Source organism: Stegodyphus dumicola, chromosome 10, assembly GCF_044657685.1.
Source record: "Stegodyphus dumicola isolate Sdum_Otavi_A_Nest chromosome 10, ASM4465768v1".
Classification (NCBI taxonomy): Eukaryota; Metazoa; Arthropoda; class Arachnida; order Araneae; family Eresidae; genus Stegodyphus; species Stegodyphus dumicola.
Window position 1 is genome coordinate 40798392 of NC_140777.1, and position 27337 is coordinate 40825728.

Consider the following 27337-nt stretch of genomic DNA (forward strand, 5'->3'; position numbering starts at 1 on the left):
AAATATTGGCGTGTGGGATGACGTCATAGCATGCGCGAAAGCGGACGCGCATAGACAAGGAGTATGAGCCGAGCTCATCAAATTCTTTGGTAAACGTCATATAATGATGTTAGTATATTAAAGAACCTTGGTATTTGCCAATTGGAATACGAGAAGTACCCTATGAGTAGTTGCTGGTGTCAGGTATTTAGCATTTAACAAAAATTTCCTGTTTCTTTTTGAGTAATAAGATAAAAATATGACCTTTTTCAATGGTGAAATCGATTTTTCTGATAGTTCAGTTATGTTAGATTGTATAAAATTTTATGCGAAATCTGAGGAGTTATGTCTGAATTCAGAGGATTTTCGTGCCTTAACAATGTCTGTTATGACAGACAGTGAAGGTGGATCATACCATGTATCAGCAGAAATGTATGCCGATTTTTTTTTAACATTTGATTCCAATAAAGACGGAAAAATCGACGTAAAAGAATTTGAAACTGTGTGGTACAAATGGATAAAACCATTACTGAATCCGGTATCAGCGTTGTTGATCATAGATGTTCAAAACGATTTCATTGATGGTGCACTTGCGCTAAAAAATTGTCCAGCTAAGCAGGACAGCGTAGATGTGGTTCCTATAATTAATGATTTATTAGAAAGTGTTAAATTTGATCTTGTAGTTTATTCCTTGGACTGTCATCCGGAGAAACATATATCATTCTTTGAATGTCTGAATTACGATAAGTTAAGCGAAGCATACAAAACGAAAGAATTTTCTCTTTATGATACAGTAGTATTTGAAAAACCATCAAAAATGGAACAAAAATTATGGCCGCGGCATTGCGTGAAAGGCACATGGGGAGCGCAACTTCATTCAGATTTAAAGATTGCGCCAGATTCCTGCTTTATTTATAAAGGCGTGAATCCTGATGTAGATAGCTATTCAGCTTTTCAAGATAATATGAAGTTTAATCAGACTGCATTAGATAGTGAGCTTAAAAAGATAGGCGTCACACATGTTTTCATTTGCGGTGTTGCTCTAGATTATTGTGTTGCTTTCACAGCGTTTGATGCATTAGAATATGGATACGCTACTGTAGTGATAGAAGATGCATCACGTGGAACAAATAATGATGTTATGCAGAAAATGAAACAGAAACTAGAATCTAAATTATGTGTACTAACGAAAGTTAATGAAGTAGATGATTTTGTGAAAGGAAAAAACATCAGACCTGAATTCGGTTGTATTTTCCGAAATAATATTAAATAATAATTTAAAAAAACTGAAGATTAAACTATTGTGATAAATATGTACATAGAAAACTACAATATGGATTTAAAATTTAGAGAAGCTTTCTTCTGTTGTTGTGGAGCAATTTTTTCCCGAATATTCTTTTGAGATTTTGAAGTCAAGAAATGTCTGTCTGTGTGATAATCAGTCAATACTTAAATAACAACCTGCCGTAGTTGTACAGATGGAAAGTATTATTAATATAACATTCCATACATTACAGTTTATCAAGTAGGTGTTCAGAATTTAATGTTATCTATCAGACTGTAATGAAAACTGCATTTTAATAGAAGGTAACATGATTAACTGTTACTAATTATTATTGTTTGAATATTACTTCTATTTTATTGGTTACTTGCCTGTTATAATTAATGTTATTTTTATTATTTAAAATAATCGCTACAGTATTAGTTTTAGTGAAAGAGAGCCGAGCTACTTTTAAAACATACATAACATATATTTTAAAACAAACTTTAAGTTCTTTTTTGCCTTCTTGCATCTTAAAATATATAAAGAAGTATGTAAATTTTTATGCACATCCTTAGATTTACATGTAGAGAATATGAATATGTTATAAAAATGGCAGTCTGTGTTAAAATTTTTATTTTTTAAATGCAATGTATGAAATATATCTAATAATAGAATATGTAGATAAACTCGGTATTGAGTAAAAAGTAAGATTTACTGTATAAAAGGATAAATTTATTTTTCAGTCTATTCGTTTGTACTAATTTTCGATTTAAATGATATATTTGACAAACTCAAATTATAAGAACATGGATTTCTATATATAATTCAGAATTGAGCTGGTATTCATTTCAGACATTAGTGTATTGTAATTTCTAGTATTTTGTGCTTATGAACCATCTAAGTGGCATGGCTTTTTGAATCTGTTGATGAAGATTTACATTTAAAGATTTCAACCATATAAAAGTAAACGTTCATTCAGTTTACACTTAGATAAAAGATTTAGTTAACATGTCAGCAATATGTGCACCTGAACAGATGAACTCAGTTGTGATATGTGCTTCTACACATTCATAAATAAGTTTTTAGTTTAATATCTAGATGTTTCATTCTACCTGAATCATTTAAGTCTGCACTTGATACATGATTGATTATCCTCAAACATTGAAATACTGTTAATATCAGTGATTTCATTAACTGCTGATTTCAACCATAATAAATCTTGAACAGCTTTTGATAAGGCAATAATCTCAGCTTCCTTTGAGGATAAAACTACACAGCTTTGTTTTCTACAACAGTGTAGTAAAGGACAGTTATCTAACATAACATAGCCAGAAACTGATTTTCTATCATTAGGTTTTGTCCCCTGATCTACATCTATATACATATTTAAGTGAGAAATCTAATGTTTTGAATATATTAATTTGACATTACCTTTCAGATTCAGACCTTCTGTACATTTTTGATAGCAAAGAATTAAGAGCACATTATGTAAGATAAGTACAATAATGAATGAACCAACCAGTTATTGAATTATAAGAATTCATCATGAGTACAAACATCATATGTTACAACAATGGAGGTAAACCTAACATTTACCTCCATTGTTGTAACATAAAAAATAGCTTTAATTTAGCCCATTATATTATTATTCAATAAGTAACTAGATTAGCCAACTGGATAATAAAATGAGTAAAATTGACTAGATTACTTATTTTTACAAAATTCCCTCAAATATTATAAAGCTATATTGTATTCATTCTGTTAATTTTTTGTTTTAATTCATTAATTATTTTCATTTCTGAAAAATAACTTTGCATGTGCTTTTCTGCTTTGTAAGATATAATTCCCTTTTTACTTAATTTCAGATAAGCATATTTGGGTCATATAGATTTCATTCTCAAAGAGAATGTATTTGGAGAATTAAGTAATTTTATGTGCTTAATCTTGTGATATTTCTTATTTATACATTTTACTTTGGTAAGATCTGGAATAGGAAAAATTCATCTTGTTACATTACCTATGTAAAATAAAATCAGCAATAGTCTTCTATTTTCATGACTGGATTCAGAAATGTATCCATGTAAGTATGTGTGCATATATATGTGTATGCACATACAAACATATAAACAGGCACACATGAATACATTCATGCATAACAGAATCTGGTCCTGATAACAGAAGAGTACTAAATCAGCTTTCAATTTCATTTTACAATACTAAACACAGAAAGTAGTTTTCTTAATTAACATATGCGGATATAGATTATATTTAAATGCGTGTATATAACAGAATGCAAAAGGAACTCGGAATGATCAAAGTTTAGGTGCTAGTTTATTTTAAAAGAAATAAAAAAAAAAAAGGTGGCTTAAGTATACCAGATTTCATATAATAACAAAACAGTGGGTGTTCCGTGATCCTCACGTTCTCTCTTATTTGATAATTACATGAAATATTAAGAATTTTAATTAATTTTTGATCAACTGTCCTTTTAAGTATAGTTAGTAATTCATCTGAGATAAATCTTTTTTTTTTTTCGCTTAAAAGAATTAAGTAAAATTTTATTAAAAGATCATGTATATTTACTTTCTTATTGTGGGTTTTAAAATGAAGCAAGAAGATAATAATAATCCACAGATCTTTTTACCCAAGAACTATAATCTTCTAAGAAATAAACTTAATGTGCAACAAAACCAAACAAAGAGATTTCTTTCAAAAGAATAGTTTTGTTTCCAGGTGTAGCTTTTATGATTTCAGTTACTAGTTTCAAATTGTCATTGCTGTTTCTGTTGTGCAAATACACGACAGTGTTAGCACACTACAGAATTTTACATTCAGGAATGTTTTATCAAATTTCATGACTATTATTATCTAACTTTTCAAACTCATTTAAATTTACTGTCATTTTGTGTATGAACAATAGGTATTTACTTATTTTTATGGGCCTTTTTTCTATAAACAGTATTCAGATTATTGATTAATCAACACTTCATACCATCTTCAAATGGCTGCAGTCCTAAGATAATTTCTAGTTTGCTTCTGATGAGAAGTGCACCAAGTAAACCACATTTGTTGTGTTTTATTTTCATGTAAATATCAACAAGTTTACAATCACACGTATTTCTCTTGTCACAAGAAGAGCTCTGAATATTTCACATGTAACATATTGTCTTTTTAAATAACATGGTTAAAGATGTTTGGTTTGCTGAGAAATGAAGAAGATGATATAGCTTTTTTATCTCACATTCAAATATGCAAAAATGACCCTTGAATAAAACTGTGGCTGTAGTGGACAATTGGGTGCTCCTTCGATTAGCGACAAATTTTGTTAAGTTTTGGTGATGAAACCCCATTTCTGGTTACCATGTTAGTTTTAACTTTGTTTTACCTTCCTGGGTTATAGTAGATTTAAGGGGTGCCCCCTTGGATTTATCACCAAATTGTTGTTTCATTTATGGTAACCTGAGTAGTTGAATGCTATGGAAGCTCTGTTATGATGTGATTGGTTATGTAATTGTGGTTAATTTGAATGATGTCATGTATTACTTGTTATTATTTTCAAACTTAAGTTTTGTTTACTATTTCAGTTTTAAGACACAATAACACGCTGAATAAATACTAATTCAGAAGTCAAACAACAAAAATCAGCTAGCTGAGGATGGTGGTTCGGTAAAACCATCGAAAATAGTCCTGTGAAAATATAACGCTGATTTTTGTTGTTTGACTTCTGAATTAGTATTTCAGTTTTGTTCTGTAATTGAAGTTCTTAATTTTTTTTTTTTTTTTTTTTTTTTTTTTTTTTTTGTCCTTTAGTTGTTTAAAGTTGGTTGGTTGCTTTAAAAGTTTTTAGTTGAAGTTGTTTAGTTTCTAATTTGAGTTTAGAGACTTAAGTTTATTTGGTTTTGTACTTTTGTTTTGATCCTTAAGGTTGTTTAACTTTTAACTTTAATTATTTTAAAGTTTTGTTTGCTGCACTTTTAGTGTATTAATTTTTTTTTTTTTTTTAACTTAAAATTTTTACCCCTCTTTCTTTAAAGTTGTCGAATATAAATTTTCTGACTGGTGGTAAGGTAAATCGATAGTAATTGAAATTCAATCTGGTTAATGAGTGTGTATACTTAAAATGCTACTGAAGAAACAATTTATATAGTGCTGACATTTTTAATGAATTATATTGTTATGTAATAGTTTAATTGTTAATGCCCCAAATTTGTTTGTGTTGAATAACATTTCACTGGTTTTGGAAATTTTCACATCCCAAACGTCGGCTTGGAATTCATTCTCAGAATCCCTTATCAGAGGATTACTGCACTCCGAAATTGTTTCGCCCAAGCAAAAAAACGCATGTAAGGTTTCCACCTCATGTAGGATGACCTGTTGGATGTTTACACCATCTGGAGTTTTACTTAAACAGGACCCTGGTTGCTGTGACATCTCTAGCAGGGAAAGGTTCTACAGCGAATTTGTGAGGAGGGGGAAATAATCGTTGGATAGGAAGCTCTACATGGTCGAGTTGCACCTCGATTCGAAGCTAATGCCCCCCACCCCTTTGTTTTCATCTGCGGAGAGTGTTGACCCAGCGGAATGGCCTGGGAGGCCAAATGGTTGAACTGCGCTGACTGGCTCTTCTAATAGTCGAAAAACCCCTTCCCGTGAAGATTTCTCTGTATGGGTTGCTGGACTTGGCTGGTTGCTGATCACCTTCTTCGCCAAATTTTTAAAAAACGCGCCAGCTATTAAAGTGGCTGTGCAGTGTTTTTCGAGAGAGGAGAGACAAAGAAAAGATTTTCGATTACACCTTTTTTTCTGACGAAGCCAGGGAGACGGAGAAAGAAATTTTCTCGAAGGAAAAAAAAAACAAGAGATGACTAGATACAGAGCAGAGACCAGCAGTCCGGAGTCCCTGGTGTGATGAACGATTAAACAACCTACACAGAAGGAAGGCGTACTGAATCAAGAATTCCTGAGTATTTCCTGACTTGGCCAGTGTTTTTGAGAAGACCTGAGTCCTACCGGTTGGAAGCGGCTGGGGGCTGGAAAGCCTGGCCTCCGAAAGAGTTGCCCCCTAACTTTTCTCATTTTGTCTTTTTTCTTGCAGATGCATCTTCCGACATATAATTATTATTCCCTGCTTCGTGACAGTTATCTTGTCTGGGCTTTTATGCCTATATCAAGTATCCAAATTCTGTATGATGCCTCCCAACTGGAAACGCGAAATGTTAAACATGTAAAGAAGGTATGTTAATCCTTTCCGTTGTTTCTTCAGATATTTAGATGACCGCTCAACACCAAATTAAAATGTAACTGTACTCTTACTAGTATCTCCATAAATAAGCATTAGCTTGATTTTACTTACCTAGCTTTGTATTTATTTTAATTAATTTTATACTGGACCAATATCCTATCTTACTGGGTTAACATTGTTTTCTTTTTACACAACGCAATTAGATATATTGACTGTTTTCTTGAATGACTGAATATGGTAGTACGATTCGGAATGAAAGAGAAAAAAGCATTAACACGTTCACGCCCGGCCCAATTATTATGTTCTTCGCTCGAATTTTTGCTGCGTTTCATCTGGCGGCGTGCGCGGTTATTACCTGTTCAGACCTGTATATGAGTTGTATGTTTGCTAATAGTTAATAATTATAATTGTTATTAAAAAAGTTTTTATAATAAATAAATTTTAGTTTTTCTTTTTTTAATTTTGAACGTCTAATAACACAATCAAATGCGCACCATTGGTGGCACACACCTCCCGATTAGACAGATTAGTGCGGGCAACCTGTGGTACGCGCCGCCCGATGAGACAAACTAGTGCGGGCCACCGCACCAGCATGAATGTGTTAATTGACTGGTTTGTATATGAAGGTTTACTTGGTAGCCATTATAAATGTCTTGTTTGTAGGAAGGAAATGCGCATGGTCGAACGTCGGAGGATACTGACACTATGGAGGTTATTTTTTACTCTTATTTTTTTAATTTATGTGGCAACACCAGTACACAAATTCTAGTTCAGATAATTTTAGAAAGTTTTTGTTTGCTGTTAAGGAGTTTTGTGCAGGGCTGTGGAGTCGGAGTTGGAGTCGCTAAAAAAATATGTCAACTCCGACTCCGGTTTTTGTTGAACAGTTTGAATTTGAAATGAAATTTAAGTGAATTGAAAAAAAAATTAATGACAAACTAAGTTAATATTTTTATTTATGAACTATATACATTAATAAATAGTTATTTTCCATTTTATTGACATATTAGTAAATAAGTATAAGAGATCAGGATGGATGTGATATTTGCCAATAGTTATTTTCCATTTTATTGACATATTAGTAAATAAATATAAGGGAGCAGGAGGGACGTGATATTTGCTATTATTGATTAAACTGATCCATTTAGTTACTAATCTCAGTGGTGAATTTAGGTAAGCAGCAAGAACTCCCCAAAATTGATGCCATTCTTAGAAAGCGAGCAGGAAAAGGAGCAATGCAATGAAGAAGTACATATTTGATGATATACTGATTGATAGAATTAAGAACTTTTTCAGAAGATGTAAATAACCCTAATATTTCACTAACAGAAACACTGTGGAATGATCTTGCAGAGCTGGAAATCCTTCTTTCAACACCCTATATAGCCACAAAACAGCTACAATCTGAAGAATTAACAAGAGGCAAGACTGGAAGAATGTGATGTTTGTTTCTTCCGAAATGAAGGGTTTATTGCAGAAGGAATCATTTTTTCAATGAAGGAAAGAGAAACTAGTTTGCTAAACAATAAGATCGTGCTGCGTTCAATATACATGAATCCAGAACGCCGAATTTTGTTGGATGACAAACAAATTAAAAAGGCAAAGAAAGCCAGCCATCTATGAACTTTCATAAGAATGGAATTATTCTCAGAATAACTGAAGTATTCAAATCAGGACAGTCAAATGTAGATATTGCAACTGAGTCTCTATCATCCTCTTCCGCTGATAAATTAGATTTTGAGAAATATTTGGATAATATTGAAAAGGCTAAGGCAAAGCGAATGAAAATAAATAACCATGAGCCTTTAGGTATAAAAATAAAAAAATACAAACAAGATTTATACACGGTCTTTGAAGAAATAGATAAATATGATTGCTCTTGCAAAACACCTCTTTTAAAACTTATAAAAATCTATCTTGAAAAGTTAAAGGAACTAGCCCTAACAGTAACAGCTCTTCTTCCTACTCAAGTCAGTGTGGAAAGACTCTTCTCAGTTCTGAAGTTTATCAAATCGGATCTATGGTCCTCTAACAAAGAAGATATTGCCAAAGTTTTACTGTTTCTTAATAATTACTAATGCCAGTTTTTCTATTTCATAATAAATGCTAATTAATATTAAAAATTTGCTATGCATCAGTTTTTTTCTGTAGCATCTTTTACTTCTTTTACATTAAAAAAATAAGCTGTACCCATGTGTATATGTTTACATATATATGAAGGAGTCAGAGTCATTAAAATTCCAGGAGTCAGTCATTTTCCCTACCGACTCCACAGCCCTGGTTTTGTGTTACTGAAGACATGGAAATTTGTAAATAAGTAAGTGGATATTTCCTTTGTGTAGAGCTATGATGAATTTCCTTTGTTATGTTATTTTATTGTTTGATTTAAAATGTAGTTTATTGAGATTATACATTTTTTGTTGGCTGCTCTTTTGACTTTTTAAGTGAATATAAATCAATGTGTACATGGACAAACTGACGGGGATAAAAGTTTATTTACGGGTATCCCTTGGCAATTTTTGGTGGCACATGGATACCATGTTTGTGCAATTCTTTGACTTATTATTTTGGCTTTGTAGCGTTGATTTTAGCGCCAAAAATTGCCGCTACACAGAGACAAAATAACAAGTCAAAGAAATGCAGAAACTCAGTATCCATGTACACGTCGACCTATTTTCACCTAAAAAAAATCAGAGAATTGCACAAACTTGGCATTGCGCGCTCGCTTGACTTTATCCATGTACACGTCGACTTATTTTTCAGTTGAAAAAACATCAGAGAATTGCATAAACTTGGCATTGGGTACTTCCTTGACTATTTGGTAAATGAAACAACAACTTTTCAATAATACAAGGGGTACCCTTCAGTCTACTCTAACCATCAAGGGAGTGCACAATGCCTAGTTTGTGCAATTCTCTGATGTTAAGTGCAAATACATAGATACTGAGTTTGTTTAATTCTTTGACTTATTTTGGCTTTGTTTTTGTGCCAAAATAACAAGTCAAAGAATTGCTCAAACTTGGTGTCCATTTACCACCAAGGGTCACCCGTGAACATATTTTTACCGCTTCCCGATTTTTTTTTTTTAAGTGAAAGTAGATCAATGTGTACATAGACAAAGTTAAGGCAGTGCACAATGCCTAGTTTGTGCAATTGTTTGATTTTTTTTTTTTTTTTTTTTAGTGAAAATAGATCGATGTGTACATAGACACCGAGTTTGAGTAATTCCTTGACTTCTTATTTTGGTTTTGTGTAGTGGCCATCTTGACATTAAAAAAGAATCGCCTAAAAAAAATGGTAAGGGGCATCCAGTTGTAAACTTTTACCAACAACTATATATCAGTGAAAGCATCTGGAGGTGCAATGTGAAAAGTTGTAAGCAAAGAATTATCTCATTTTGACAACTATTTCATTGGTTCCAGAATACATTTTGATACAGTGCAGTGATTTGTTTATCGTTGGGCACAGGAATTGACACCAGTTACGTGGTGAGGGAACCAACTCCACTTTTATGAAAGTGCAACTATTTGAGTGTTTTCTGTATGTCTAATACAAGAATTAAATAAGCAATTGTGGGCACAAACAAAAGTCTGTTCATACAGGGAAAAAACAAAACCAGCAGGGTTCTTCCACAATACAGAATATTTGGCGAGTTATGTTGAGAAACTGATGAATTCTGTCTCGCTCAGGTTTTGAATAGAAAGGCAATCAGTAATGTATAAGAGGGATCAAAGGTGAGCATATGAAACAGCAACTGGGAAAACCAGGTAGGAGATAGTTTATACAGTATAAAGTCCATTATACGGAATGATGTATAATCCAGACATCAAAGCTACAAACTTATGCATGCGCGCTTCCAATACTGAAGAAATTGACAGAGAAAACGAAAAAATTTCGATTGACAAGTTAGTCAGTATTTTCGACACAGCAATTACAGGACTTGAACAGTGGAACTTTGTAACTGAACAAGAAATTATGTCTGTTTATAGAATTAAAGAGAAAGTATTAGCACAAAAAAAAAAAGCAGCTTAAACAACTTACATTGGAAGAAATGTTTAATAAAGTAAACAAATAATAAATATTAAGTTTTTGTAAATTTTGATAACCTTTAGATCATAATTGCTCTTTATTTCACAATTTACGGTTTCATATTTTTAATTGTATAATTTCTGTATGCCATCTTACCATATTTAAATTGATGATCAATAGTCCAGAATCGCGGAAGTCCCCACGAGTCCAGATTACGGACTTTGTACTGTACTGTGAATAATAAATGTTATTTTGATGATCCAACAACAGCTGCTCATAGATAAAATGTTGAAAGATTATGCTTTGCTAAGCAGTGCAATAAAAATCAACAGGGCATAGTTCATCATCATTATGAGTCTTACTTTGTGGTTTTCATGTGACAAAAGTCATTGGCATGAGAAAATGCACTGGTGCCATATTAAAAGCAATTCCAGAAACATGGTAGCCAGATAATGTTTGCAAGAGGTAAATATTAACTTAGTGTAATTCTGCACCAACTTGGCATTTAAAAAACAGGCCATAATAATAAAAAACATCAAAGAATAAGAATAACACTGATCTGCAGAGCTCTGTGACCTCTTCATATGTGTGATGCAAGAATATTTTATTTTACACTGCTGTGTACTTGTAGATTCTTGTATTTGCATGGGAAAGTGGTCATAAGTTTTGGCTTAATATTTTATATTGTTATGTCATAAATTTTAATTATGTTAATGTGTGGTTTAAGTTATCATTATTCTAGTATTTTTATTTGTACTCATGTAGATTTTAATCTGGTAAAAAGAGTATTCTTAAATTGTTAAAGCTTTATTTAGCTTGTTATTCATGAAACTGTAGTATAACAAAGGCAGGAAACGGTTGCGAGGAGACACCTGGTTTATGGCCTTTTACTAACAGTGAAAGAAGCAATTAGGCCATTGTGGTGTCGCTTTTCTTCACTGGTGGCATTTTTACTAATGACATTGAAACGAAAATTGGCTTTCTCATTCTCACTTGCTTTCACTTTGTTATAGTTGCAATTTTTTTACTTCAAGACAGTGGGGGTTTGTTGTAAGTTTATATAATTGTATTTCTTATTGCTTCGTTTCCGCTTGTTGTTGGCAGTGGCAATAAAAGCAAAGCATATTTTGTTTCCCTTAAATAAAGCTAAGACTAATCTAAATAAAATTCATGCTTTATTCCATAAATTAAAAATAAAATAACTTTTGATTAAAAATAAAATAAATTTTAAATGTAAAGGCTAACACTGTAGGCTTTACATTTAAAATCATTTGAGTGAAAGAAAACTAGCATTATGCTAACTTGTAGCATATATATAATACTCGGCCAACCCGCCGATATTGACATCAGTGGCAACCATGTTAGAACAATAACATTCTTCCCTCTTTCAAATCAGCATTCTCATCAGTTTGAATAATCTCTCTTCAGTGCCATTCGATGAATCTTCCAGGACCCATCCTTTTCCGTTGTAAATCTACTGCAATTTTTTTCAAATGCGAACACCACCTGCATTGCAATAACAAATTCTGATGTATTTCCCCTTCAGCACAAATCGTTTTTTTTTTTTTTTTTTTTTTTTTTTTTTTGAATTCTGCTAGATACAGATCCTTTCCGTTTGGGTACAAGTACCTGTTGAATAGTTTTTAAGTAGGAAGAGAGCGGAAAATTTTTGAAAATGGCACAGAAGCTATACTGCTGATTTTTAGCTTAATGTAATTTCATGTGCTGAACAAATTAGAAATAGAGCAACAGCTTGAGAGTTTGAAGTGAACGAGAAATGCATTCAATGTTGGAGAACTGAAAAACAAGAATTTAAAAATATGCCACAACAGAAAAGCCAAAAGAAGTGGTACTGTAAGGTGGCCGAATCTAGAGGACAACCTTGCAAACTGGATAAAGGAGCAGTGAGGAAAGGGAATGGCAATTTCGACCATAAATATTCACTTACAAGCAAAATTTATGGCAAAACAAATTAACATAAATGATTTCAAAGAAGGGCCTTGCTGGTGTAGCAGATTTATGAAAAGAAAAAATATTTCTGTGGGTACTAGAAAAACAGTCGGGCAACAATTACCAATGAACTGGCAGGATAAAAAGTCATCTTTTCTAAAATATGTGACACATACACTGGTTATCATAAATTAAGGAAAAATCACAAAAATAGCAATAACTCCCTCAAAAATAAGTCAAAACGTGTAAAATTTGAATATGTTGCCAAGTAAGAGTAGCTGAGTAAAACTGAGTATCCCACCCAAAAGAATAATTTTTAAGGATTTTCAGTTTCATTAATTTCACCTCATTTGCTCAGAAGTGTTATTAGCAAAAAGCTGATTTGGAAGCAGATTAAATAATGTGAAATCAATAACCATTGATAAAATAATTGTACTCGAAAACTAAGAACAAATTCATAAGAACTTACAACACTTACCATGTGACAGTCAACAAAAACCTTGAATATTCTGATGTACGTATATTCTATATATCATATATATAACTCTTGGGCATTAAATCCATAGAGGGAAATGAAAAGTCAGTAATCCGAACATCCATTATCCGGAATGATCTATAATCCGGACCTCAAAGCCACAAACTTACGTATATGCGTAAAACGTTTACCCATGCGCGCTTCCGATAGAAAGTGACAGAGAGGTTATTGAAAACGAAAAAATTTCGTCGGTTAGAACGACACAGCAATTACAGGACTTGAACAGTGGAACTTTGTAACTGAACAAGAAATTATATCTGTGTATAGAATTAAAGAGAAAGTATTAGCACAAAAACGAAACGAAGCAACTTAAACAACTTACATTGATAGAAATGTTTACTAAAGTAAACAAATAAATATTAAGCTTTTTTTTTTTTTTTTTTTTTTTTTGTGTGTGTGTGTGTGTGTGTAAATTTTGATACCCTTTAGATCATAATTCACTTTATTTCATAAATTATGGTTTCATATTTTTAATTGTATAATTTCTGCATGCCATCTTACCAGATTTAAATTGATGATCTGGAAAAACCCGTAATCCGGAATCACCAAAGTTTCGACGAGTCTGGATTACGGACTTCTTACTATATTATTTTATCGCTTAAAACGAACAAATCACCCACAACTGCTCAAACGTTGTCAGAAATGTCTTGCAAAATTGTTCACATTATATCAACTTTTAAAATATTTTTATTTCTTACTTGTAGATATAAATCTAGCAAACCATCTAAATAAGCATTTTCTGATGTATTTTAAGTAGTCTGCTCTCGATTCTCTAATTTGTAGTATGGATTGTAGAATATTTTTTAAAAGCTCATTAGACAAAATCTTTATGGGAATTTTTTTAGAATTTTAAGATACTGGCTTTCATGCCAGTAAAGATGTGAGAAATCTGGCAGTGTCTTTGCTGAGACATCACAGTAGTCCTTTTTGCTAATGATATACTGTTTTTGCATAACTGCTTGTTGCAAGGTTTCCAGTCGTAATATTTGCATTATTTATTTACTTGCTGTTATTTATTATATGATTGATGAGTTGAAACTAAATTCTTTCACATTTCTAACAAACACTAAGTAAAATCATCCTTAAGTTTACGTTTGTTTTTAAAGTACATTACCATGACGCAGCAATATTTTTTTTCCTTGTTATTAGCGATTCTTTTTTCTTCATCAATCATTTATTCTTCATAAAACAATACATTTTTATGGCAAGTCAAAAATATATCACAATGAAATTGACCAGTTTCTTTTACACAATTTGAATGGGATTCTATCAGATCTGTATCTCATATTAAATCACAGCAAAGCTTTGGAAGTTTTCATAAAGGATGTACAGAGTGGGGCAAATAAAAGTGGCCTGAAGAATAGAGTTACTCTGTTTTCCGAACCACTTCTATTTGCCCCACCCTATATATTTAGAGGTTTGATACCTCTTCCAAATTTTGTGTTATTTATTTGGTAGGGATTCATTCGCTCTAGTGCTAAATAGATTTGGTGTCCCTTAAGGCCCATTTAGATTTTCTTTTCTTTCCTAAAATAAATGTGGTAATACATTCTACAAAAGACATCTAAGAAACTACTTAAAAGGACAGCATGTTTAATTACATTTTAACAAATAAGTTAGTATAAATTGAATTAAGTTCTTTGATACATTTTTATTTATGTGTTTATCATCATCCCCCCTCCTTTTTTTTTAATGAATCTTGAGTCCAACTCATCTAGTTGCCAACTGACAAAATGAAAACAAAAATTATATGATGAGTAATTTAGTATTCAACACTTGCACTACATAAATTTCCATCAGAAAATCTGATGGTCAAAATCAGTCTATTCTGTATACTATAATGTTATAATTTGGTAAAAATAAAGCATAAGACCATCAGTGAAAGGAATTTCCATTAATAGTCTCTGACTTCATTTCCATTTTCTATTTATTTTAAAATAGCTTCCTGCACAAATGATGCACTGACACTCGTTTTTTTTTAATAGCCACCTCAATGTAGTAATGGTGATTCATGACTGACTGTCAAATTTTCAACGTCTACTTTTCAGTTTGCAGATGTTCATATTATTACATTAAATTTTCATGAAAAACATACTCTCTTGTGATATACATGTATGCACACATTTAAAACGCTTAAAATTTTTATTTAATATTTGGATACAACTTATAATCACAAAAGTTATCCCTCTGAAATTTTATCTTTAAAAAAATTCTTTTTAGAATAACCAAATAAAACAGTACAAAACATGAATCTGTAAAGCATTCAACACAAAAATATAAAATAATTTTCAGATTAATTTATGATTATGCAATAAATACGAAAAGATGTCAAATAAGTAAAACACTCTGTATACATTTCAACTTGACCATAACTTAGCGGATGAAAAACTACTATTGATCGAGTTTTTATATTATTTCAAATTTAAACAACAAAAGTACACCTGATGGTTCGGAGGGAAAGAGTGGTAAGTATATATTGCTCAGTTATGAGAGCATCATTTTATATTTTTCTTATATATCAGCTATGTACATAATTACATTATAGTATATCCTTTGGAAATGGTGATACTTTTTCAAAACCTGTCTCTGAAAACATGAATTCTCATATTGTTAATGATGTTTTAAATAAAATGATTTTATTTGCATTGCAGACATCACTGTGGAATATTGATGATGATTATTCATGACATGAAATTCAATCTGGTACCCATCGCAATATGTCTGGTTATAAAAGTATTAAGTTGCAAATGATTCAAAAGAAAAATTTAATGAAAAATTCATAAAAAGAATCATTTTTCCTTGGAATTTTTGTGCTTAGCTAAATTATGAAGGTGAAAGAAAATCCTATTAAAACAAACTAAAGATTCCAGTGCAATTTATTATAAATGTATAAACAAATGTGTTGTTATTTAAAAGTAAAAATATTTTACATTATAACTGAAATTATAGCTTAATTTTATTCTTCATCATTCCCATTTGATCATCTGATCATTGATCTAGATTCATCTGAAAAATCTAACTAGAAATTTTAAAAGATATTAGAAAACTAGAATTAAAATGCATTTTGTAGATTAAAAAATAATTTTCATTATACTTCCTTCAGACGTAAAGAGAGATTCTAAAATTCCAGACTCTTCTGCAATAAGGAATCCAGAATTAAAAAACAAAATTGAGAAATCTGCTAAAGAACCTAGACCATGTAGACTTTAAACATATGTTTAAATACTAATGAAAATATATATGAAATTATTATTAGCTCAAAGGGAATACATTACTGGCATTGAAAGTGTTCTGAAAACAAGGAATATGATAATACTAATTACCATGAATGTAGCGAAATGAGTCATATATTGCTTGACCGGAAATAATACCTACAATGCCAATGAATACAGATTAGTTTTAATATGTTCAAATAGCAGTTGTCCTACAAGGAAAGCAATGGTTTCAATTGTCGTAATTAATTGGTTATTGGGAAATGGTCTCAACTTCATAAGTTTATTATACACTACAAAGTCCATAATCCAGACTCGTCGGGACTTCAGCGATTCCAGATTATAGATCATCAATTTAAATCTGGCAACATGGCACGCAGAAATTATACAATTAAAAATATGAAACCGTAATGTATGAAATAAAGAGCAATTATGATCTAAAAGGTATCAAAATTTACAAAAAAGCTTTTACTTTATTAAGCATTTCTTTCAATGCAAGTTGTTGAAGTTGCTTCATTTTTTGTGCTAATACTTTCTCTTTAATTTTATAAACAGACATAATTTCTTGTTCAGTTACAAAGTTCCACTGTTCAAGTTATGTAATTGCTGTGTTGAGAATACTGACTAACTCATCAATCAAAATTTTTTCGTTTTCAATAACCTCTCTGTCACTTTCTTCACTATTGGAAGTGGTATTTTCTGGATCTAGAACCATACTACAGATTTCGCCGTCCGTTAATTGATTGATGATTAGGGCATTGTCGTCGCTATGAAAAACTTCTCTTATATCATCTTAATTTATTATCGCTTCTCCACATTTCTTTACAAAATCCCATAACTGGAAAATTTCACCTTTAGTTTGCGATGTCCAAAAACCTTCAAATTTGCGGCTGTAATCTTCATTGTCCTCACCATAAAATATGGTAGCTGGCCATAAATTATTGTGGCTTTGAGGTTCGGATTATAAATCATTCCGGATAATGGACGTCCGGATTACGGACTTTGTACTGTATTGTATTATTTTATTTTTTATAAGTTTATTATATAAATACATTTACTTTAAAAAACTGGTAATTACATTATATTCTCAAATTCTGATTTATTACTAAACGCATTTTCTTTCAATTAATTGAATATAGCTGTACAGGATAATCTACGAGGCATACAACACACACCTTGAAAACATATATTTCTGTACATACATACTGGCATGATTTCAAACAGTAATGGGAAAAACTTAAAAAGTAATGCAGAAAAGTCTAAAATAAAGAACTAACTGGCTGCATACCTACACATTACTTACTGCATTTAAATGTTAAAAGTATTGCTCAAACGTTTTTAAACCATGCCTGAAGGAAATAATTTTGATGTTATTAATGAAAATATACCTTCCAGGTGCAAAAGCTTTTCATTTGGTAAGAAAATAAAATTTCACCAGAAATACCAATGCAGGTATGAAACATTTCAAAACTACAATTAGAAAACATGAATTGTAATGATGACCACACAAAATGCCAAACTGATAATAATCAATCTAAATCCACAGTAATCATAGCACTTAGCTTTCTATCAATACACAACAGCTAAAGATTAGAATATAAGAAAATTAATAAAAACAGTGCATTTAAACTTCAATAAGTGATTATACATAAGCATACTTGCCAACCTATGACACTCAAAAATCAGGAGATTTTTTTAAGAAATCAGGAGATTTTCCACAATGTTAAAAAGACTTTTTAAATGATAAAAATATGATTTTTAATAATGAATTAACTTTAATAGTAACTAATTCTTAAATGCAAGCAACACAAAAATACCTTACACATAAAAAAACATTTTTATTACTTGCATCGTTTACGGAAATAAAAAAAAAAAGGAGGGAATTTTAGTTTAGAAAATTAGGAAGTTTCTTTCTTAAAGAACTAATTTTGTTCACTGCAATTGACACGTAGGCCTGCTTTCGCTATTTCGCTAAGAAAAGTTTTTCTAATGTGTCATCACTAATATTAGATCTAAATTTAGTCCTCGTTTACGCAACAACATTGAAAATCCTCTCACACTCTGTACTACTATGGGGAACTGTCAAGATGGCCAACACAATTCTAGACAGTTGGCTATATTTTAAAATTCCATCAGCACCTTTCAGTTTTCCAATTAAACTCCACTGGGTGTCAATCCTATCTGATTTTATAACTTCATTCAAGTTTTCTAATTGTAAACTGCTGTTATGCAGCTGTTGGAACTGTTTCAATTTTTCCTTCCTTTTAGAACTCCTTTCAAAATAATAATAAATATCAACAATGTGTTCATCCACATTTATTGGTAAAGAAGCTGCCCCTTTTTCAGCTGCTAAATTTAAGAGGTGACAGGTGCACCTCATAATCTGCAAATCTGAATTTTCCTTTCTTAAGATGCCTGCAACACCAGTCTTCAAGCCTACCAATACTGGTGCATTATCTGCACCAAGTGCTAAGCAATTATCCAGAGGGCCTGCATTTTCTTTTAAAGTTTAATAATTAGCTGTGGTAAATTAAAGCCTGTCAAATGTCCTACTAAAATGGAGACAGAAAGTAAACTGCACTCAATTTCTTAAGAATCTGGATTAAAAAAAGAAACAACAATTGGATACAGTTTTGAATCGGTATTATTGCTTCTATCCGTAGAGAGGCAGAACGGAGCTGTTTTGTGCAATCAATAACTGAAGATTTATTTTTCAAACTCATTTCTTTAACAATTGCACCTGTTTTGGTTCTTGCACTTGAGTATTTCTTAGCAATTTCACTATCGGGAAACATTTTTCTAAATAAAGCTGCAGCGTGATCCGATGCATTCAGTGGCAGGTTGTGCTCCAGTAAAAAGGCAGAGAACAGACATTCTGCATTAATAACTTTTTGGTCCTTTGTTTCCGAAGAAAAATTTAATTTTTCGTTTTTTTAAAAAACAACTCAAGTTATCCTTGTGTTTTTGTGTTCGCACATGTTTGAGAACATCCACCCTTCCACATTGCGAATTCGAAAAATCACAACGACAGGCGGTGCACATCGCAAATTTATTACATTTCCTTGAGGAAATAATGGAAGGAAAGTCAACTGTGTACGATTTTTGAAACGTACACGAGTATTTCATTCTCGCAGACATAACAAAAGATGATAATTTCTAAAACTATTTCCCCGAAGGCACGTGCACTCACACAACTCAGCACAAATTGAACGAAATAACTAAAGAACATCCAAATAACAGCTTGCCTTGTCCTCATTGGCTAATATATGCCAGCTGACACGCAGTGGAGTTCGATGCCCATTGGAGAACTGGAGAACGACGTTTCTGGGATACGTATAATGCTCTCACTCACAAAGCATAAGTTATCTGATTCGTAAGGTTTTGTTTTAGATATAATCTAGAGAAAATTCAATTGCTTTCAGACGTCCAAAATACTTTTGTTCATATAACAAAATATTAAGCCAAGTTCCATAAAAATCGTGAGAAATTTTAAGAATAAGAAAAAGTCGGGAGAAATATATTGTAAATCGGGTTGGCGGGAGATCGGTCGAAAGTCGGGAGTCTCCCGCCTAAATCAGGAGAGTTGGCAACTCTGCATAAGATTTAAAAATTCAGTTCTTGTCCTGTAGTTCCATTTTATGTAAAAAAAGCAATGAAGATAATATTAATACTTAATACATATACAATGATTTTATTAATTTATATAACAAATTAATAAACTCTGTGACCATTGCATATATACAAATTCGTACCATACACTAAATATCTGAACATCGAATATTTTAGTATTATTGTATAAAAAAGGATTTGATATGATAAATGTCTCATTGAGATAAAGTTAGGTTTTCATAGCTTTCATTATTGTATTAAGTATAAAATATTGAAAATGTATTAACAGTATTCATACCACAATAAAAATAAATAAATAAACTGACAATGTCATGCAAATCTACTCTACAGCTCATTTAAGTGTATAATTCATTCTTTGCTTAAATACTGAATGTCTGCTTGTATATAATCATAGTTACATCAAATTTTGATAACAAAGACATTTGTTTAACTGGGCTTAATATGTTCAAAATAAATGGTATATAAAATATTTAACTCTCTTATCAAAGAATATGTGTCTAAGATGCTTTAATGTGTATCAGAAAGGGATATTTTAATTCCAGACCTGCCAGTTGGTATCTACTTTCTTTCTCAAAATATGCTGCCTTAATTGGATCAATGAGAAAAAAGAACTGTAAATCACAGTAAGTAAATATTAAATAGAACTGTTTTTATTTTTAATGTACAAGAAAAAATTTCAGTACCAAGTGAATACAAAATTTATAATTCATATGTATAAACAAGATTGCATACATAACAAATTTCAGCTCTTGCTCATCTTTTGATGATTTAATATTTCAGTTTATCTTAATTATTACATTATGTATAAAACATAACTTCAGAAATAATGAATATATTTCCTCATTTTATTGTGCCTTCTGTCTATTTTAACATACATTACATGACTATTTCACATTACAGAAATGTGCACAAAAGTAAATATAAAGTGAAATAAATCTAGTTTGCAACTATGATGTTAGGCCAGAAAATAAATTAAAAATCCGTGTAATTTTGTATCATACACAAATATTACTTCCATTAAGTAGAAATAAAAACACTTTTTTAATTCTTCTTATAGGTATAATATTTCTCAAAATTACATCTTCAGCAGGAATTTTAACAGACAAACATTTAAGATAAAAAGTTTTAATTTATATTAGGTAGAAAAGTTAATTGTTAGGTTTCATTATTATAATTATGCACAATTTCATACAAACCAATAAAATAAATTTATAATATGCATATAAAGATAATTACTCTAACTGGACTTTTCACAATGAAGTTCTTAAAAGATGTATATTTTGAAATACCAAGTGCAAATTATGTTAGCAAAAAAAAAGTAATGAGGTAGAATGATGAAGCTTGTATAAAAAGGTTCTTCCGTCTGATCAAAACTCAAAATGTTCAAAGTGAAAAATTTCCAAATTTTCCTGTTGAGGAATTTTAGCAATTAAGTTCTGAAAGAAGCAACTTTGTATTATTTATATGAAAAATATTTTTGAAAAATTATTCTATTACATAATTCTTGAATAGTTAGCAGTAGACCTATCATTTCAATTTAGAATATCAAGTAAACCTTCAAAATATGACAATTTTGGCCATGTGATACCTTTTAGTAGCTTATTTAATAAAAAATACTCAAATTGTTTATTACAAAATGTGAAACTTGCTCAAATACTTATAAAAACATGTAGTACTCATTTATGCATCATGAAGCCAAATAGTGAAACATGTAGTACAAGCATTCATAATAGTAAAATATTAATTTAGAAGCACTTTTCCCATCTACAGAAATGCCAGCTTCAGATTGGTGGAATTAAATTTGTATTCAAATCCTTAAACTTTTGTTCTTCCTTTCCTTCATCGGATGAAATTTTAACCATACATTTCAGTGCTCATTTTTCATAATGTTGATCAGGTCTTTTTTCTACAAAACATTTACTAGGGAAAAAAAATGACTTATTAATCCTAGATTTGCAGAAAGGGATAATTTTTAAAAAATTTAATTTTGTATATTTTCAATAAAAAATATGCAAACCAAAATACTATCACAGTTTGAGAGCCTATTTATTTTGTACATTTCTTAAAGTTGACCACTAAGTCTATGACCAACCATTTGAGTGACATTTAACTGTGCAATCTTTTTTAAACACACTGAATATAAAGACCTGAATTTTGCAAGTCGACGTAAGTTGCACGTTTTAGGTCACAGAAAATGAAAGCTGACTCAAAATTATGTATTTAATATTCCAAAGACTGATTATATTATACATATAGCTGACATGACTAATTTCCTTTAGCAAAAGAGAAATTTCTATGATAATTGTTTTTAAATATACCAAAAAAAGGGGAGATTGGAAAACAACTCTTTCAAATGATTCAGATTCTTCTTTGAATCAGTTAAATGGCATATAATGTTTACTTTGCATAAGAATGCCTGTACTATAAAATATCCAAAATATATTTTAAAAACTCTTAATCTGCGAAGAAATAAAAAAACAATTGGTACAATTGCACTAAAATGCAATAAAAACAGCATTAAATTTGAATATGAATTGAAGAAAATGTAAAGAATTATAACATTCATAAATAACCTTTCACTTGCAAATATACTACAAGTTAATGTTACAGAATTTTTAAAAATGAAATTATAAATATTTATTATTTACGATGTGTGAGTGTAAATTCATTTGCAAATAAAACTCATGATTATTATTATGCATTAAAAACTATATACATAACTCTTTCTGTGTGTGTAATAAGAAGGGAAGTGACAAACTGCAAATTAATCTGCAGATTATGAACTGAAGATTATTATGACACAAAAATATAAAATTAACAAGAACATTAGAACTTAAAAAAAAATATACTTCCAAAATCTAATTACAAACTCTAAAATTAAAATTTAACGCAAAAGATGAATTGCAAAAGAAGTACATCTATTCCGCTTCAAATTAGAGTTCTATGAATTCATGTTTAGCTACATTCTTTTAACATGAAGTTCAGTTTCTTGGAAATTCATGACCTGAGCATCTGAAATATTTTTTAAGAAAAGTAAAAAAAGCAAGCATCTACATTTGAAATGAACAATGATCAACCCAACACCTAAAGTTAACATTTGAATATTTAAAAAAAAAAAAAATGCTAATTCACTGCATTTAGGTAAGTCAATTCAAAAAGCTTAAATAAATTTTAATTCAAGGTAACATTTGACAATGGCAATAAGCAATAATCTTATTTAATTTTGTTGATACTTATAGAAATATTTGGAGAATGCCACATTCAGAACTTGAAAATAAGTAAAACAACAAACTAAATAACCTGACAAGAAAAAATTCTTGAATGTAACAAAATTTTAACAAACTCTGCATTACGGTAGAAGGTAATTTTTATCTTTGCAGCTTTAGTTTTCTTGTTTTTATAGATGCATACCAAAAAAAGCATATTTAACAAATTGTTTTAAAAATACAAAGCCAAACAATCCAGACTACTAAATATACTGACATAATTCAAGCTATCTATATAGATTTAAAAAGAGAGAGAAATTCATTCTAAAAGAAAATTAAAACTATATTTGCATCAAAATAATGATTTTGGTAAATTTATTTGCTAATACTGAATGTTTAACTTCAAATAAAAACATTTCAGATTGAGAAGAAATTAAATAGTGATTGCATTGAAAATAAGTTACTTTATTATTACTTAACAAAGAAGACAATTTATTTTCCCAATGCTGAACATATCCTATACTGCATATACTTCACATTTACTTCTATTTTCTAAACAACTTATATAAATTAATAGCTTTGCTCATCATCTCAACTTAGTAGGATTTAATAAACGGCAAAAACTTCAGAGCTAATTATATAAGCCAGACTAGAAATGAAAACAAACAGAAAACAAAATTCTACTTGTATATTTACTTATTACTGAAATATCAGATTTTTTAAAGTGTGTCAGTACTTGACAGTAATTATTTTATGACAGTACATGATTGAAAAATTCGCATTTCTCCATTATTTAGAAAAAATTAATAAAATAGTTGGCAGTTAAGGTTTAAAAAATTCAAATTTATACTGATATTTTCCCATTCTTAACCTTTCCCTACATATAAGCAAACTTTAGTACTACATATGCATGCTTAGATTCTAAACTCATTATTTTTTATGCTATGGGAAGGTATACATACTTATGCTTTAAAAATGTAGCCAATCCAGCTATACATGCATGCAAAATTTTCCAATCAATATTACAGTTTCAGACAAAATAGCTTAAATGTATGCCCAGATTCTTAGTCATGATACTACGTTGTGTCATATAAAAATCCAAATGCCTATCATAGTCTACTGCATCATTATTCATTTAGAAACAGTTTAAAAATTACAAACTGTAGTCAGGTAAGTAATTGTATATACAAAGAGTCATCAAAGTTTTTTTTAGTATGCAACATGTTTACTGTAAATAATACTGCAGATAAGTATTATATACAACTTTAAGGATTTATAATTTAACAGATACAATATTCTCAAGAAGTAATATTTTATTTAACAGCAGCTATACATATACTTCATTAGATACACCTAATCATAAATAATTTGAACTTTAAAAAAAATTCCATTATGGAGAATTTTAAAGAACTTGCATGTAATACAAATACAATCAATATTTAAAAAATAGAAATTTGCAAAAACTAGCCACAGATACTAAATAAATATTATAGAATTAGATCATAAAAAGGTCTGAAGCACAGAAAAATACATAGAAACCAGTAAAATATTCAGTGATAATACATAATAATCTATGTGCATAAATAAGGAAATGCAACAATCAGATCACATGTTTTTTTGTTTGAAGGAATGACAGTTGTTTGAACAGTGCTTTGGCGAAATGAAAACAATATTTCCAGACTTCATCAAAGCATGCATACAAAACTGGACACACAAAAAATATTGAAACATAGTTCACATGTAGAATTTGTTTACATAAATAATTTATTTTATTGCTGTGTAGGTATTGGAGGAGCAAGATACGATGTAAAATTTATCACTTTATGACATAAGTTTCTCAGCTGTTGATTACGACCTGGTTTATTTGCAAAACTTTCGAGAATGATTCGCATTTCTCTAAAAACATTTCTAAGGAGAGAAAAAATTATTATTATTTTCCTCGTAACTTCGCACATCACATATTAATATAATAAATAAAATTAATTAAATTATGATAAAACTGCAATAATATGCTTCTTGTTCAACTATTTGCTTATAACAATATCTTCAGAGGTATGTTAATTCAAAACCTTACTCATTGACAAAAGAATATTTCTCTTTACATAGACAATATATGTATGTTAATAAAATTATTAATTCAGCAGTTTACTAAATACATAAAGCAATTTAAAGTAATATTAATTTCCTAATTTCTTCCCATAAAAAAGTTACATGAGTAACAAAACATTACATTATGTGAAATGACACTGTGTAATGCAAATAGTTTCTGATGTATTAGATGTCGAGACCTTAGAGGATGCAAAATTAAATTGAGATATTTTGAAGCCAAGAACTACTGAAAATGACAAACCTTTTGATAAAATGGAAATTGAGCTGATCGTAAATAAGTTTATTAGATGTTGGGACCTCAGAGAATGCAATATTAAATGGTGATATTTTGAAGCCAAGTAATACTAAAAATAGCAAACTGTTTAATAAAATGGAAATTGAAGTGATTGTAATTAAGTTAAAACATATGTCTCTGATTATTTTAATGTTCATATGGTGAAGAAATCATATTTTGATTACTGGGACTTTTTTCTTTTGTTGTACAGGTGCAGGTAGAAGCTGGGCCAGCACCTCTGAAGTACCATAGGTGATTGAGGTAATGCTGAAACCTAGTTAACTGTTAAGCTTTGTAACCAAATTTTGAGGAAGAACACCCTGAGGGGAGACAGTCCAAAGATCTTTCATCCCCCTGCCCTCGCCACCAAACCTTTCAGGATGACTTTTAGATTGTCATGTATTTTCAGAGCCCCTTACTGCACAGGCAAGATATGTTTACAAAATCAATCCTTCTCCAGGATTTGAACTCAGATCCGTTAGTGTCCCTAACCACAATATCGGTGGCTCTTTGTTTACACAATAAATGTTAGAGTATTGGAAAATTTCCATCACAATGGAAAATACGTAAACTGATATTAATTCCAAAAAAGACAAATACTATTAACTATTTGTATATTAAAAATTTTAGGGAACATAATGGATAAATTCATTATGAATTGGCTTATGCATTTCTTTAATAAAGATAAAATCATCTCATTATCAATTTAGTTTCATGGCCTGGAAATGAACAGGCACTGCAATAGCACATGAACAGGAATTAGGAGTTGATAAACATGTTGCAGTTGTTTCATTTGATGTCGCAGGGGCTTTAGATTCAGTTAGGTGGCCCTTTCTGATGCATACATTAAAATGGTGAAAAACTCCTGGCAATAAGGTTTTACTATATTATTTTTATGATAGAAAAATTGTTTATGAATTAGATAACACTGGGAACATTATTACTCATATGGTTTTTAACCCTTTAACTGTCAAGTTATTTTGATGATTTGGGTACACAAATTGTCAAATATTTTTATTGGAAAAACCAAATGTAGCCGAAATAAACATCTCCCGATATATATTCGGGTATGACAATACGATGCACTCAAAAAAAAAATTACCCCGAGAAATACTCGGGCGTGACATTTTCGAACATCTCAGGCATGACAGTTAAAAGGTTAAGGGTGCCTACAAAGCTGGCGCAGTGCTCTGCTGTTCTGGAACTTATTGTAAATAAACTTATTTACATGTCCCTTTGAACAAAATACCCAAATGACTTGTTATATCAAAGAATTCCTTTTCATTTCGGCAGATACCTCATTAGAAAAAATCTGATGTGTACACCACATGACTTCCTCATACGGAATATTAAATTACATGCATTTTTTGCTGCATTCCATTTAAACTTATTTCCTCAAATTTCACCAGATGTATATTTCTCGTTCAATTAATTCAGTTCTCACTTAATGGCAAGGCAAAAATACATAAAACCTCAAAATAGCTTCATTAAAAATTAATAAATATATAAAACACCAAATGTAGTTAAAACAATTTTCACAATTAAAATTAGAGTTTCTATGCAAAAACAAGCAATTCATCCAGTGGGCAAGAGGCAGATTTTTTGGTGCACAAAGCTAAAAGTTTACTTTTGGTACCATTTGGAAAAAAGACACTGAAGATGCAGAAACTGATTCATTATTTTATGTTTCAAATGTAAACAAATATGGCTGCTATGATAAAAAAACCACAGCAGCCATATTTGTTAAAAAAATAGGCTTAGTCGCACTTAAACAACTTTAAAATTGTTGATAATTCTACAACTATTGCATGTAGATTAACATAAAGGCATAAAAACCTTAACCAGAAGATAAGAATAGCATAATCCAATCATTTTGAAAGCAAAAAATGCACAATTCACCAATATAC

At 30.5% G+C, this 27337-nt stretch overlaps 2 protein-coding genes across 9 annotated transcripts in view; one reads left to right on the forward strand and one right to left on the reverse strand.

The window, feature by feature from the left end:
* On the forward strand, positions 1-26330 carry LOC118201424 (uncharacterized). 5 transcript variants are annotated; one of them, XR_015043389.1, is made up of 4 exons: positions 1-183; positions 8730-8802; positions 20384-20464; positions 25642-26330. XR_015043389.1 is itself a non-coding variant. In XM_035373531.2 (3 exons), the coding sequence occupies exon 1, from the start codon at positions 239-241 to the stop codon at positions 1250-1252; it is 1014 nt and encodes a 337-aa protein (XP_035229422.1). In that variant the 5' UTR covers positions 42-238; the 3' UTR covers positions 1253-1566; positions 20384-20464; positions 25642-26291. The 5 variants fall into 5 exon arrangements, 3 of the variants coding, with proteins under 3 accessions (XP_035229422.1, XP_085681004.1, XP_085681005.1); XR_004760245.2 differs by lacking the exon at positions 8730-8802 and having other exon boundaries at positions 15-183; positions 25642-26328; XM_035373531.2 differs by lacking the exon at positions 8730-8802 and having other exon boundaries at positions 42-1566; positions 25642-26291.
* Positions 20470-27337, reverse strand: part of Kr-h2 (transmembrane protein 33-containing Krueppel homolog 2) — a 40777-nt gene continuing 33909 nt past the window's right edge. For all 4 annotated transcript variants that reach the window (XM_035373534.2, XM_035373532.2, XM_035373533.2 and 1 more), the window contains exon 8: positions 20470-24955. In XM_035373534.2, the coding sequence (XP_035229425.1) occupies positions 24817-24955 (139 nt within the window). In that variant the 3' untranslated portion in view covers positions 20470-24816. The remainder of the gene's footprint in view (positions 24956-27337) is intronic.